Raw genomic sequence first — 16,942 nt, forward strand, 5'->3', positions numbered from 1 at the left:
GGATGACACAAATAGGTTAAGATAGTAGAAATCCTTAATATAGGTAGTTTTTTTCCAAACTGTTATTTGTTTTATGAAGTGTAATAGTTTACTAGTATTATCAGAGTTTAATAGTTTTTGTATCGTGTTCGAATACATATTAAAAAAATCATATAAATATTTAGTTACATGACTTATATTTCCCCAAAATACTATTAAATATTATTTCTCAATGTTTCTGGTGCAACAAACCCTTCCACTCCTTAAAATTTCTGGAGTCGCATATCTCTCCCCAAAAATATTTCACATAAGAAGATTTCTGTCTTCTGGGTGAATATTCATCGCCCTGATGACGGAGGCAGTATGACCTCTGAAACGTTGGTTAACATCGACCAGACTACACAGCGCAATAACCCAGAAGACAGAAATCTTCATATTCACCGCTGTGAGAACCTCAAGTCTTACATATTTCACATACTTAGATTATAATTTTTAAAGTAGCTTAAAATACAGCTTACATTCATAACTGGCTCGTAGCGGTTGGTGGCGAGTCCGCAGGTGTTGGCTAACCTGGAGGAACCGAATGTCGTGCTACTAGCGGTGACTTTACATACTATAAACACATCGTACTGGGCCACGTTGGTTTACTTCGATAATTCCTTTCAAAGTGCTTTGTGCTACCACCTGGTGAATGAAGTAGGAGATAGTAAGGTCGTGTTCCCAATAGCCGAAATTGCATGAACTTGCTTCTAAGAACTGCAATGTAAACCATCGTCTTGTGGAATCGAAAACGGGTCTCTTGGAACAAGAGACAGACGGCTGCAACATATACCACGTTACACAATATGAAGGAACATGAAATAAACGATTGCATACGCTAACATATTGGCCACAACTGCAAATACAGTTTGCATGTTGTAGTCATGCATAAAAGAGATACATCAGCGAATATCCGTGGCTATTAGGAACACGACCTTACTACTTTCTACTTCATTCACCAGATGGTAGCACAAAGCACTTTGAAAGGAATTATCGAAGTAAACCAACGTGGCCCAGTACGGATACTTCATTAGACACACCGCACGTTCGTAGCAAATTCTCATTTCCTTTTAAGCTACAAAAGTGTGTAACTTTTGAGGCATGAGCAGACAAATATGAGGACAATAAAACTGGATACTTAAAACCCATTATTGCAATTATACGACTCAAAATAAACATGCTTAACGATTTTAGAAACCCATTTCTAGGCGTTCTTTACGATCTAGCGTCAACAAAGAACGCATAATAGGACAGCCCATGTCTGTCTGTCTACCTGTCGCGTTCTTCCTAAGGGTATAGGCAACTTGCATGACCAGAGATCTTTGTTGTACAACAATGGAAATAGTCGAAGCAAATTTTCGCAACAATTACCTCGGATAACGTTATCGAAACAAGGCACAACAATTATACTGAATTAAATGCGTGTAAAAATGATCTACGTGATACGACATAAAGAACGTTGTAGAAATCTGTGAGAAAATTATATTCCAACAGACTCGAAAGTGTTCAGTAACGTTCAAATGAAAGTGAAGAGACCACTCGAGAAACAGACTTAGATGAAAGGATAATATTAAAAAGAATCTCAATTGGTTGAATGGAGTGGGAATGGTATAATTTTGCTCTGAATAGGGACCATCAGTAAATTATTATAAACATGGTAATAATTGTTACCGCTACGGTGGTCTAGCGGTTAGAACGCTGGCCTTGTAATCCTGGGGTCTCGGGTTCGATTCCCGGCGGTGCCCGAATTTATAACTTGTGTTGGGCAAGGCCGTGGTCTAGGCAACACGGAGTTTTCCTCCGTGGCATCCCAACAATTACTCCATTCACACACAGAAGAAGGCAATGGCAAACCACTTCTGGATCATCTGCCAAGAACGTATATGAACAGGCCCCAGTCCGAGAAAAGGATGGAAGGATCCTGTTCATATGGACCTGTCCTCAGACAGAACACTAAATAAATAAATAATTGTTATAAAAGTTCACAGAAAGTTCACGGAAAACAGGAAGACAAAAATATAGCACAGATGGCCTTGTACGATCTAAATGTTAATCCCGATATATTTTGAGAGGTACACAGCGAATGTATGTTTATGAGAGACATCAAAGGATGTCTTCCTGACCAGGTAAATATTTCAACAGGTGTTCTGTCGTCACAGATGCAGGTGTCTGTAGTCTCTGGTGCGTCCAGGAACTTCCGTCTCACGGCGGATGTGATACATCGCGGTGTTTCGAGCCCAAAGTCGGTGGCATTTAAGATAAAATTTCTACGTCTGGATTTCGACAAAACTTAGTATCATGAGTCAACAGTAGAAATGATAGTTAATTTCCCTTTCGTCAGTACGTAATATAAATTTCAAATGGCGAAGACAAACATTCAAAATACGTTTGTTAAAACCAACTCTTTCCATAACTCGTTGTACACTACGTCATTTAACACAAAAATTTGTTCCCATAATAAACTTCAGCGGGCAGTCTCTGTGTTGATATTACATAATTCATTTAGCCGGAAACCTTGTATTAATATTTACTTCCGAGACCCAACGTAGATTCGTATCGTCTCCTCATACACAGGAGCAACATTTACACTACTTTGCATAACAGCCTTACTATTAAAATATACATTAGTAACGACCGCGTCTGTAGAACAAAGTATTAATCTGAACTAACAGCTACCGTTTGTGTGTCAAATGGAGGCATTATACAGAATGCCCCAAAAATATGTATACACGTATTCAAATAATTATATAAATATATTTTAATAAACTAAACCATGACATACGTCAGTATTGCCACTTAGTGAATTATCTTATCTAATTTAGTGTTCAAACTGACAACCTTTAGCTCTCTGACACTGTTTACAGCGATTAGAAACTTAGTTACGTGATAAATATTCTGCATTAAAATATCTATACATCTTCTTGGGACATTCTTTATTTATCCTTTAAGACTATCGCAATATACTATTATGATTATACGAAAGGCTATTAATAATAAGTCAAAACCCTCTTTTTACTGGGTACTGAAACCAATAAATTCTTGCTACCAAGAGAATATCAAGTATCCAACCTTTTTTGTTCGTGTACCCCCAGATATAATTTCTCTTCAACTTTGTACCCCCAAAGTTGTTGGTGTATAATTCAAGTTATACATAGTATATAATCTACATCTAAAATAAATTAATAAATTACATTACTGATTATTCAGTGTTTATCATAAAATAATATTTTTTTTTTTAAATTTCACGTATCCCCTAAGATGTCTTCGCGTACCCCAGGTTGAATACCACTGGACTAACATATAGTGTTTTGTACTTTTTACCAGAATCTTACAAATGGAGAGATTCAAAACAGTAGCTGGGCCATCACATAAAAATGCAAGCTTACTGTCCTCAAAATAATCTTTTAAGTACTTCAAGAAAGAATTCTGGATAAAATGGTATTCATAGTTGATAAAAGTGATATTATTCAATAATTACTGAAATAATATGCGTCAATCATTCATAAATAAAATAATAAATTCCTTCCATTACTGTGACAAGTCTCTCTTACGCATACTGTAAAATATTAAATAATTTAAAGTGTGCCCAGCAATTTTGTAAATATTTTTACATTGCTCACTTTCGTGAATTATTTTATCTGTGCTTAAATATTTACAACACAGAATATCTTTTTTAAAAAAGAATAATATGTAAATTAGCAAAATTTACTTATTAGATGTACAGGTGACGTCATTTAAAAATGAGTTTTACAATTAAGCGATCTCGAAACATTCGAAAAATTTCAACATGAGTATTATTTAAAATGGGGTTACAGCTAAAAAGAAGACTCCACATGTATTAGGGTCCTTTCCTGAGAAGCTAACATGCTCTCAGATGGTCTACAAATTCACACAATTTCATGGAGACCCTCCACGAATATCGCGTTTTTATGGACAATCGCGTAATAAATTTTATAAAATCACTTCAGTAATTTCAGAGATAAAACATGTACAGACAGACGTACACCTGACGATAGTGACTTTCGAATTACGAAAAGATTGTATTAACATCACGCAAAGAACTTATATAAATTACTTATATGTGTTGCATACATTTTTGTACATTGCAGTACAAAAATCACTGTATTACAGCTTGTTATAGATTCCTTATCGGGTGTCAGAAATAGGCGTTTCTGACTGAGGTGTCGGTGGTTTATATGATTGCCTTATTACCCTGAAGAAGGTAACGCACACGGTTACCGAACGTAATTATTCTTGGTACGCTACCAGTCTGCTCCAGAAGGCAACTGCAACTTGTAGATAATCCATCGCTGATTATAGTCGGAGACTCTTTGGTCCTACAAGTATCATTTATATTAAAACGCCAAATCTGAGAACAAAAGCGATTTAACTTACAACACAAAATACTACTAAATTTATTCCCCGTGTTTTACTCGTAAATTGTACAGAATGACCACAAAATAAAAGTGAAATTTAAATGGTTTATATATTTTTAATTACGTAGCATATTTTAAAACTAATTGCTCCACAAAGGTGTTCCAAAACTGAAATTTTTGTTCATAGGTTTTCGATGTGGTTTTTACTGGTGATGTGAGATACATTTTATTTGAATACAGTCTCGTCCGATACTCTTAAGTAGCGTACATTCAAAGACACACATTACTACGTCACAGATTCTGTATTAAGTCTAACGAAGCAATTTAAAAAATAAGTAATTTCAAAAGTATTTATAAATAATTTACATCTAAAAATTAAAATACCGGCAGATTTTTTGGGCATTTTTACAGGGTACTGACGATTTACAATAGAGAAAATAAAACTTTTAGCTCAAATATATATGAAATGGTAAAGTTGCGTCATATTGTGATATAATAAATATATATAAACATGTCGTGAAAAATGATGGTCTAATGTAAATCGAATATTTCGATAAAGAACATCATTTAATATTTTAAATATTTTAAATGTTAATTATTGTAATATTTTAATATTTAATAAGAATTTATTGTGATTAGACGGACAAGATTTAAATAATATATATTTATCAAATATATATATATATATATAAACATTTTCAGTTCTGTACGTCAAAGAACTTTTAATCAAAATTTTTGTAAAAAGAAAGAGAGAAACTTCTTTAATAAAGGCCTAGTGTTAACCGTTAAAATTCTTCAATCTGTTGTCTTCCAGAGATTCAGAAGGGATGCTTTGTCTTTTACGTGGACATAGACCACTTTCATTCGTGCAGATAATCGATTGCCATGTGTTTTGATCGATATGGTATTATTTCTAGTTCAACTACACATTCAGGGCTCCTTCACATTATTGTAATAATATATTAGACGGAGAATTGGTGTGGTTTATGTACCTGATATGACAAAACTTGAGAATTTATATAATTTAGAATTGATGAAAATTAAACAAAAAGTATTTCAAGGACCTACATTTACTTAAGACAGGATCTGAAGCTACGTAAATGTACTTACGATATTTTATGTCGATAAGAAGATTTAACTATGATTTATTTATTACAATCAGATAAGACATTTCTCGAAACTGCCTCTTGAGGCAAAGATACTGAGTAAATACAGAATTACCAACAAAACAAAAAGAAACAAAAAATTTATTTTTGGTAGGAAGGGGATCTTTCAAGTATCATGACTGGACGTACAACCAGCTGATTGGGTTTTACCATTTGTGATAGAGGAATATTTCGAAACTCTATTTGAGAATATAGAATAAAATGAAAAATATCCGAGTGGAAAGAAATTCATTGTAATAAATCTAAATATTGAGCCATATATCGAATTATATTTAATTAAAACCTGCACGACAATCAATCAGGACTGTAAACACACTCAGAAACTGTTCTGTATTCATCATTCGTTAACAAATATCTCGATTAACTGATAAATGATTCGGTTAACAAATGTTATAAAAACCCACTGTTTTATGAGCGAATAAGTTCTTAACGAAAGTCGTGTTTCGTGGTTGGTACTCCTGTTTAATACTGGAGAATTTCCATATTGGAATCGAAGTAACTGTCAGCCGAGATAAATTAACCCAAAATATTTGATTTCATATGTCGCATAATGAGGGACTTTGATAAACATTATTTGGGTCATAAAATCAGCGAGAATGAAATTGGCGGTACGTGTAGAACGCACAGGAGAGTTGAGACATGCAACTAAAATTTTAAACAGGAAATCTGAGGAAAAACATTACTTGAGAGACACAAGCGTAATTGTGAAGATAATATTAAAATGTATGTAACAGAAACAGGGTTTGTGTATGTAAACTTGATTTATATTCATCTGGTCAGGTTACAACAGCTGATTTCAATTAACACATGAATCAACAGTTACTTTTCGTTAAAAACCAGAAATTCATTGACTAGGAGATATCAGAAATTACACTCTTCAAAGAAGTGACGACATTAGAAATTTCGATATTAGATAAATTTAAATAACATGACATATTCGCCTGTATTATAACACGTGCGCTGAACAATCTTTGTACGTCTCGATTACCAAGAAAACCGGTCAAAGTCAACTAGAATGAACATTTCTTGAAGCCAAATTCCTGTCAAACGAACCAACACAAAACTTACCGCCTGATACCAGTTTCTAGACTCCGCCAGACCCCACCGTACGCGCTACCACTGCCTGACGGACACTGGGTATTATATTATGAATATACAAATGATCACGTCTTGTATATGGCGTAAATATATAACTGATGTTTGTAAGACAAATTAACTTTCACTTGTCTGCATTTATTTATGAATACATCTGTACATTAACCCTCAGCGATCTACCAAAAAGTGTGATGTATTGATCTTTATCCAACACAATCTCAGCACCACGTGTGTGATATTTTTGCCCTATAATTTCATTCAAATTCACGTTCCCCCAAACTTTCGTCATAAAAAGATTCCTCCCCACCACGCATAATGACCACTTTACAGTGCAGAGTGGTATAACGTTCAATCTGAGTCGACCGTGGTACAATTTCAAATTCTGATTTATCGCTGGAAAACACACTCCTTAAATGTAACTTCCACTACGCGACTCGACGCAGTATCTGAGTTACTGGTAAAACGTCGTTAAATAACAATAAATAAATATCCATGGTCCAGCCAGTTGAGGTTTCTTACTTAAAATTAAAAAAAATCACAGTATAGAAATTGTGATTTAACTTTCAGCGATAATTCGTTAATTACATTAATTTCTGATCACTTAAAGTTAACAATTATAGGTTAAGTAAACTATTTTGAGTTTTATTTATTCATGGCCACGAGATGGCATGTTTCAAGGTCACGTAAGATCTTTATCCCTCTCACTCCCCCTACAACAGTACAGCATTACCAGCTTTGCTACGGTGAGAATTCTGAGCAGTCTCCAATCGCCTATACTCCGCTGTTCGTGTTGCAACAAAAATCATGTCAATTGGTGTCCAGATCAGGATTCGAACAGGGTACCTTCTCAATAATACAAGTCTTTCTGCTCAGTAACAACGCTGATAACCACTGTAATCTCTACTTCAGCTTTTCAGTTTGTAAAAACCAAATATGTTTAATTTTATTCCCGGAACAAAAAGTGATGTAAAAATCAGGAACCACTTTTATCTAACGGAACGTTTAATGTATTTCGGTTGAAATGATAGAAAAAGTTTTTTAAAACGTTGAGACGTGCGAGCAGTATGCTATTAACTCGTTATAGAAACACGAAGTCTGAGACCATAGAAGAAAATTTTACAGATAACTGTTGCTAGCCACCCACTATTAATTTCTTTAAAAAAAACATCCATCTGATACGGTCACTGACCTTAAATTTCTTAAGAATGCAACACCAAAATAAGACAACTATAATATTAAGGGTAGGAAGTGGGAAAAATAAAAGTAAGATTGTCTAAAAATGGAGAACAAAATTATTGTTTTTAGACGTATTTATTCCGAAGAGTTTAGTAAGTCAAAGCAATGTTACGGTTGCTCTAACCTTTATCTTTTTGTAAGGGTCTGATTTTTAAACCTGAACATAAGGAACTTCACCAAGAGTCCATTAAGTTTTTATCAATTTTCTGACGGGGCTAATTTAGAAAATAAATATGTGGCTTTACCTAAGTTCATGTAGTACATATTGCTAGAAAGATTGGATATTTTAAAAATACGAAATGAAAAAGTTTTGTTTATTTACTACACAGGGAGGAGAAATGTGATTTATTCACATATGTCTGAGATATATTTTGAATTGGCAAGAAAAATGGCCCTCAAAACAGATACATTGATACAAAATGATCATTAGCCACAAGAATCCGAGGATCGTCTAAATAATATTTAATAATCCAGTCCGTACCTCAAAGAAAACACAACACTTCATCATTAAAAATATCATTTGGTTAATAATGTTTAAGAAAACAATAACTTGTTCTTGTTCAATTTTATCAGTCTAATCATAATAAAATATTATTATTAAATATTAAAATATTATTACAATTAACATTTAAATATTTAAAATATACTAAAATGATGCTCTCTATCGAAATGTTCGATTTACATTAGAGAATCATCTTTTACACTACATGTTTCAGTTCTAAATGAACCATCTTCAGGTGTATAATCCATATAAACTCAAATGTAATATCCTATACATTACGAAACGACCTTGAATGCGATATTAAAATACAATAGGTCTGGAAGAGGAAAACTTTCTGATATTTGATGGACATCTGACGAAGGATTGCACTTAGGATATTACATTTGAGTTTATATGGATTTGAGTTTATATGGATTATACACCTGAAGATGGTTCATTTAGAACTGAAACATGTAGTGTAAAAGATGATGCTCTAATGTAAATCGAAAATTTCGATAGAGAATATCATTTTAATATATTTTAAATATTTAAATGCTAATTGTAATAATATTTTAATATTTTATTGTGATTAGACTGATAAAATTGAACAAGTATATATTCAACACAATATGACGCAACATTATCATCTTATGAAATCAATAACTGTTCGTTAGGAAAAATATACGAAAACCGCCATACATTTGCGGGGGAAAATACAGATTTAATGTGTTTGTGGTACATATAGTTACCACTAAAGGGTTAGAGTCTAAATACTGGTACGTAAATAGAAGTCAAACCACCCGAATGAAAATTTTCTTGAGAATATTACTGCGTGCCCGAATTATTGTCTTTAACACGTAAATGTAAAAATACGTAATATTAATTTTTAGAATTCTAAATTTTTGTATAATAGCTCAGTCAGTGTAACACTGGCTACGACCTGTACATGAAAAGCGGCCTAGCAACTAACGGTGACCTTGATTTGAGTCTCACGGCGTAGGTTGAGACGTGCGGTTTAAATTTGCGTGTCAGATGGTACATATACCATGTAATAATATATGCTCATTGGTACATGAGGTAGATATTTCAAATATGAGCCAAGCACATGTAAAGAAAGTTGGTATAGGATGATATGACCTCTAAACCGCAATATTTGTAACATGATGTATTGAACACTTCAAATTTTATTATTATTATTAGCTGTTCCTGAAGGACAACAGAGTTCAAAGATTATGACAAACTCATATTGTACGCTATGGATAAAACTTCTATCTACAGGAGACAAAAAGTTAGCTTCGAGTTATAATTCATAAATTTTCTCAACCATAGTTTGACGCATAACGAACTTTCGAGAAATAGTTTCATACGTCTCTCGGAGGTAAACATTCAAGCCGAACAAGACAATTCATGTGTTTTCGCTCTCGGCTTCTACACAAGACGCAGCTAATCCCCGAAAGTCGATGACGAACGTAGTTTCTAGTTAAATATATTTATTTTGTACAGTCTATACACAAACGTTTGAAGTTTATTGGTGTTGTAAAAATTATATAATATTAAAACATTTGTTGTGTAAAATATTATATTAGCGCTCTTAATCGTAAATACGATTTTACATTATTTTTTTTAGCGCTTTTATTAAAACGACATGTTTCGACTGGTAATACCGTCGTCTTCAGGTTTTTATCAATTTAAAATATTTTAAAAACTATTAGATATTTGATGCAATACACTATAATGATCCGTAGTTCTGTATGTAGCTTTCCATTTTCATGGTAAGTTGCTTATTGTAGTCAGACGTTATATTTATCAAGAGATGTTGTGTAGAGTAACGTGCGTCTGACAGCTGGTGAAGAGAATTTGAATGTTTTAATATTATATAATTTTTACAATACCAATAAACTTCAAACGTTTGTGTATAGACTGTACAAAATAAATATATTTAATCAAACACAAACATGACGCATATAAGATACAAAGTAGTTTCAAGTTGTTTTACGCCAGAAGAGAACTTGGAGATCAAATTAAATCGGAAACAAACAAATCTACACCGTGAATATTTTGTGCGAAATTAAATACCCGCGAAATTCCTAGTAGCTTTTACAATAATTCTTTGTAGTTACTGCTTTAAAAATTATGCTTCTGTTTCCAACTGATTTATACACATTTATTTTAGCTCATAAACGTTTCGGAGCCTTAGACCGCTAATATCATATATTTATTTTCTCTTTTTCTTATTCCGTCTATCGTCTCACCTATAACGTCAAATGTGAGACAGTAAGGTGACCTGTAACAAAAATGTGCATGCCCAATGAGGGAGATGTATAAAAGTCGTTCAAAAATTCAAAATAAATAATTACACACTATCAGAGAAAGCAGGGGTTTCTACTTACGAAAAAACAGAACTTATCTTAATATTTCTTATCAAGATTTTCTTGTAAATAAAAAACTATTTTTATTATTCCATATGTTGTCAAAATGTTGGGAAGCTGTCACAAAAGGTTTCTTTTTGCAGCGTTGTAGCAATTTTAAATATATAAATAATCATTTATAATAATACTATTTGACTAACTTTTAAAATAAAATAAACTTCAAAACTGATAAGCAAGGTTTTACAACCAGTTCTGTTTTTAAACACTGCCTTTCGTAATTGTCAAATTTAAATTAATTTAATTATGTTTATTTAATTTGTTGATTTTTCCATTACTATTATTGCACGTAATACTGTACGGAGATCCAGACAGGTTCTATAAGTTTAAAATAGTTTAAACTTTCTGAGACTATCTTTGAATAATCTACATTACAGACACGTTCTCATCAAGAATGTTATGGTTTAGTCAAATGCTTGTATAAAGTTAAAATATTAAAGTGTTTCTGTGTTACCAGTCACATTATATTAAGCGTATACTCAGATATACGTGGATTACGTCACTCAGGAAGCCATATAAATGGGCTATATGAAAACCTTGTGTAGAAAATTATGCATACGTAAAGCGACCTCGTAATTGCAACTTTAAATATTTCTGACACTTTTATGTATAGTTTGCTGTTAGTGTAAAACACATAAGAGAAAAGTTTTATGATTCAATTTTAATAAACGTCAATGTATATTTATGTCTGCTAGAATCTTTCATCATGGGTGTTCTGTTTCGACAGATTTTTACACAGTGGCGTGTAAGCTCATTAATTCAATTAATACAAAAACACGATTTGGAAACATAGCCATAAATCTAAACTAGACACATTAGCTATATCTAAAAAAAGACAAGAGTATTCTTTGATATGATTAAAATCGTCCTAGCCATGAAAACCCCGGAATTTTACGGAAAACTACATTTACTTTTGTCCGGAAACCTGAAGTAAAAAGTCTATTCGGAAGAACTAAAAGATAATATTAAAATTAATATTAGAAGATAAATGTTAATGATAAATCATATATTTTAATTAAACTATAGAGAATATTGGAATTATTAATTATAATTAATAAGGATTTTAAGACAACTTTGGTTTTCCCCAGTTAATCAATAATCCACAAAGTAATTTAACACTGTCTTTTAGGGGTGTTAAACGCTTACCAGGTCAGTACGTAGAAACACACTACCTAACCTAACCTAACCTAACCTAATCTAATCTAACTTAACCTAACCTAACCTAACCTATTTCCACGGAGAAGAGTAATTCTTGAAAAGCTAATTGCACACTCTATAGTGAAGAAATTCCCCATTTTTTATGAAACTCGAAGGCTCATTACCCTGTCCACAAAAGCCCTCCATCGATCTCATCCTAAGATATGTAAATAAAATCTGCAAATAATCCCACCTTATTTCCCTAAAGTATATTTTAATAAGTATATTGCTTTATGCAAACAAGTGGTATCCTAGCAATAACATGTAGACCAGAACAAAATTTGGGTGACGAGGATTAACATTCTAAAACATTAACATACATTAATGCAACTCTAAATATGTATTTTGTTATTATTCTTGTAATATAAGGCCTGTTTTTTAATAAACCACCTCTCGGAGCTCGTGATCTGGTAACCCACTCTATCGGCCATTATTCGAGACAATAATATTTTAACCGCAGGCCAATTTCCTGTTCTGAAGTCAAAGGATTATTTAGACTTCTTGTATACAGCAAACTCTGTGTGAATATTATACTTTAATTTTTTTTACACTGGTGTTTTATGAATAATAATAAGATAAGATTACGTTTGGTGGCCTGCAATTTTTTCCTTACTATTTCTGACTACCGTAAATAATAGAGTCATTATTATTGTTGCCATAATCTTCAGAACTTTTGACATAAGATAATTTTAAATTTACATGGTTTTAAAATATTTATAATAACATCTTGCATACTCCAACATTGTTCCTTTTGTTTTGGGGTAAAAATTTTTAAGATTTGTTTATGCAAATTATAATCTCGTCCGTTTACGTGCTCAGTCTATTTTCAATTCTATAATTTTGCATAGTTCTTGAATGCTTTAAGTTTATCTTACGCATCCGGTCTGAGATACGCTTTGCGCGTCACAAGACGAATTCAACACTCAACTAAATAAAAGAGAAATTACTTCATCCTTCGTTACAATTGTTACTAAAAACGATGTTATATTGAAAATTATCGACTTTCAAAAACGCATTAAGCTTTTTGTCAAGGACGTGACAGCTAAGTAACAAAACTTAGAAGTACTTAGATTTTGACAATTATGTTACGTTACTCTAATTAATAACTGGGTTTTAAGTTTATTTAATTGAGACCAATCCAGTGAACTTACAGAAATTTAAAATGGTAATTAAATAATTAATGACATTAAATTCGAAACCTGACTTTACTTCCAAGAAAATGTTTATCTTGAATACAACTGAGTGTGTTGATAGTTTAAACAAGATAATTAAACTGATAAATTAAAAGTAATGAGGTAAACTGTTTCAGTAGATAAAATCAATCAATTTAAAGTAAACATAAACTTTCATGACAATCTCAACTCAGCATTGATTTAAAAAATTGGAGTCTGCAATCCTAATAATGAAACATTAATTCAACTTTTATTTTATTTAGGAATTTACGTTGTGGGTGAGACAATCTCATGCAACAAATGAAATAGAATGACAATTTCAAATTTAAATCTCAATGTGTAAATTATCATTCATTTGTACCTTAACAAGAGTCTAATTAAGCTTACTTAATTATTCGGTTTTAAATATAATTGTGATTAGACGGACAAAACCGAATAATTAATTTAATATTTGATTCACAATATGACGCAATTATAATATCTTATAAGCTTACTTAATTTAAAAAGCAACGTTTCAGAAGCTGGTTTTAATTCAACGTCCAGACGACCAAAGACTGGGCAAAATTCTGCTTTTCCAAGGCCCCTGATCGAAAGAGCCTAGTGTCTTATCACTCAGCCGTGACGTTCAGTATTAGTTCAGCGGTCATGACAAAATAATTGAACTGTACAATCCTTCGTCCTGTAACTTAACAAACGACTTTGAACACTTAACACTTCTTGACTTCTTCCTGAACAGACAGCGATCGAAGAAATAAGAATAATTATAGTCGCAGTTTCGTTAGAACTTAGTTATCTTTAAATCGGATAAAGTAATTTCAAGAAAGAAGCCAAAACTCTTACTGCTGTAACAGGTCACGTGTTCACGAAATGCTAATACCAGTTCGTTTACAATTTCATATGTTAATTTACATAGTAAGCACGGTCCAGCTTAAAAACGAACAAGTTTATGTGCATCACCAGAAAGCGCCCATCTATCCTGAACACGTTTCGTATTATTTGATAGAATACATAATTCTTGAATATGAATGATAGAAGGGCCTAAGTCTAATAGGAAACCCAAATATATTTATGAACACTTCATCAACAGATATATTATATTCCTAATCATTCGTACAGACCTAAATGACTTATTACGACAAAGGATTATAGACTAACCAATATATCGCATCGGTTAATCTGGCTGACCGCCGAGCGCAGTCTGAGGCGTGGGCCTAGTGCCGTTTGGTCACTGGGACCGTGGGTTCGAATCCCACTCAAGGCATGGATGTATGTAGAGCTACAGATTATGATGATGATGATGGTTTATCTGGCTGATTAGTTGTATGATTCTCAAGTACTTTGATGCAGAGAAATAAGTATATGTTATAAAAATGCATTTTCATTAACATCTTATCTGTCGCTGGTATATTCTTGAATGCTATCAACTCAAAATCATTAGTTTATATCAAACGCCATCTAAAGAGACGAAAGAGATTATATTTTTCTCTGTAACGTGTCATAATATAAGACAACAAATCAGATTAAACAGGGTTTAAACTTACACTTAAGATCTTAGACCCACTGAAGTTTAAAGTCTGCAACATGTACGTAATTTAAATTGAACATTAAAATTACGAACTCTTTCTGACTCTGACAAATTAAGCAGTCCACAAATGGATCAAATCCGTTTTAAAGTGAAAGCAAATCTTTCTATCTGGCTGATGACAATAATTCCGAGTTCAAGAATCCGTGATCTACACCTCAAAATACTTTGACCTTGAATCATGCAATTTTGTTTATAACGTTAAATTTTATTACGGTGTTTGCAAATTTTTGTATATCATTAGAAAACTCGTTTCTACTTGTTACAAGACACGGGCAACGTAAAATACTATAATTCGCCTTTAATATATTTCATAACTTCCTAATTCAGATTCGGTAAAGACTATGTTTCCTGTTTCTGTTATAAAATCGAACTTGGGTGTTCATGCGTTAAACATTTCCATGAAAACATCTTTACAGACGCTTTATTTTATAAAAAAAAATTAAGAATCTTCTTAAAAATAAAGACTGGCGTAGGTCCATGATCTGGTTCTCCTGAAGAGCCATTAGAAGCCACTTTTTCCAAACCTTATTTCTTTTTTGTTCATAAATCGTTGTACTCGACCGCCTACCAGCAACTATTATTATTCTTACAGCCTGAGCCCTTAACTACGAACCATGTTAACAAGATTTTGGTAAGGTTACCATGATTCCACGTAAAACGTTGGACTCCTCTCGCATTCGAATCCCGTCCGATACATTTAAATGTTACGTGGGCACAGACTTATATATAAAGAAAAATAAGTTTTAATTCTGTCTACCCAAGTGTTTCTCAGTTCCTGATATATATTTAACGTCATTATGTTTTTCTTTTACATTCCTTCAATACGAAAGTTATGTATAATTGCATAGTTCTAAACAGACAAGTAAAATTATATTTTTTTATATACTACTGGTCTGACCCACAAACTAAATGTTCGCTTGTCGGTATTTCAAAATCAATGTGTATCAGTAGACGCGTGGTCTTTTATGATCATTTCTCTATTTCATGTTAATCTAATTACAACAAAGACATGCTATTAGTGAATTAGAGACAAGTGGAAATATGCAATGACCGCTTAGCATGACGTGCTTACAGAACAAAATGGCAACACACACCACGAATATGAAACACCAAAAATGAATTTATTTTAAAGACTGTGTTAAAACTACTACATTCTTCAAGTGACTGAATTACATCGATAATTTTATTATTGATTTTATTATATTTATATTACTACTAGTGATCGGAATGAAATTAAAACCTTGTAAAGAATAATCTTATATAATAACTAGTATTAACGACAATGATCAAGACGTAAATCCATATTATTCATTGATGTCTGAATTTACAACCCAAACTTGTTTCTAATTTAGTTAATGTTGCTTGGTAAATAATCACATTCACCCTTAGCTTCATTTATTTATTTAGTGTTCTGTCTGAGGACAGGTCCATATGAACAGGATTCTTCCATCCTTTTCTCGGACTGGGACCTGTTCATATACGTTCTTGGCAGATGATCCAGAAGTGGTTTGCCATTGCCTTCTTCTGTGTGTGAATGGAGTAATTGTTGGGATGCCACGGAGAAACCGGAGAAGCCCCCGGAGGAAAAATCGGTGTTGCCTGGACCACGGCCTTGCCCAACACAAGTTATAAATTCGGGCACCGCCGGGAATCGAAGCCGAGACCCCAGGATTACAAGGCCAGCGTTCTAACCGCTAGACCACCTCATCTTATTATTATTTAGTGTTCTGTCTGACGACAGGTCCATATGAACAGGATCCTTCCATCCTTTTCTCGGACTGGGACCTGTTCATATACGTTCTTGGCAGATGATCCAGAAGTGGATTGCCATTGCCTTCTTCTGTGTGTGAATGGAGAAACCGGGGAAGTCCCCGGAGGAAAACTCCGTGTTGCCTAGACCACAGCCTTGCTTAACACAAGTTATAAATTCGGGCACCGCCGGGAATCGAACCCGAGATCTCAGGATTACAAGGCCAGCGTAGTGCTCTTAGCTTCATATGACAACTTAAATTAATGAAACAAACTAAATTCATCAATGTTACTTAAGCGATTAGGTTCTTAGGCAAGTTCAAAATATTCAAAATGTCCTTCAGGTCCTGGCTGTTTCTCTATTTCTTTTTAAGGTACAGAAAAGTTGCGGTAGGTGGAGATTTTTAAGCTAGTATTTATATAATTTATATGAGATTTAAG

At 33.1% G+C, this 16,942-nt stretch overlaps 1 protein-coding gene across 2 annotated transcripts in view; it reads right to left on the reverse strand.

Moving 5' to 3' along the window:
- The window catches only part of LOC110834443 (kielin/chordin-like protein), a 356,749-nt gene that overhangs the window by 92,926 nt on the left and 246,881 nt on the right, over positions 1-16,942 (reverse strand). The window contains exon 6 of one of the 2 annotated variants that reach the window (XM_087359510.1): positions 4,116-4,355. The exons of the other annotated variant lie outside the window; for it this stretch is intronic. Coding sequence (XP_087215636.1) covers positions 4,281-4,355 — 75 coding nt within the window. The 3' untranslated portion in view covers positions 4,116-4,280. Of the gene's footprint in view, positions 1-4,115; positions 4,356-16,942 lie in introns of those variants that run through there. 2 annotated transcript variants of the gene reach the window in all.

Source organism: Zootermopsis nevadensis, unplaced genomic scaffold (assembly GCF_977971745.1).
Source record: "Zootermopsis nevadensis isolate Lab colony 2312 unplaced genomic scaffold, Znev_1.0 Znev_ptg000031l, whole genome shotgun sequence".
Classification (NCBI taxonomy): Eukaryota; Metazoa; Arthropoda; class Insecta; order Blattodea; family Termopsidae; genus Zootermopsis; species Zootermopsis nevadensis.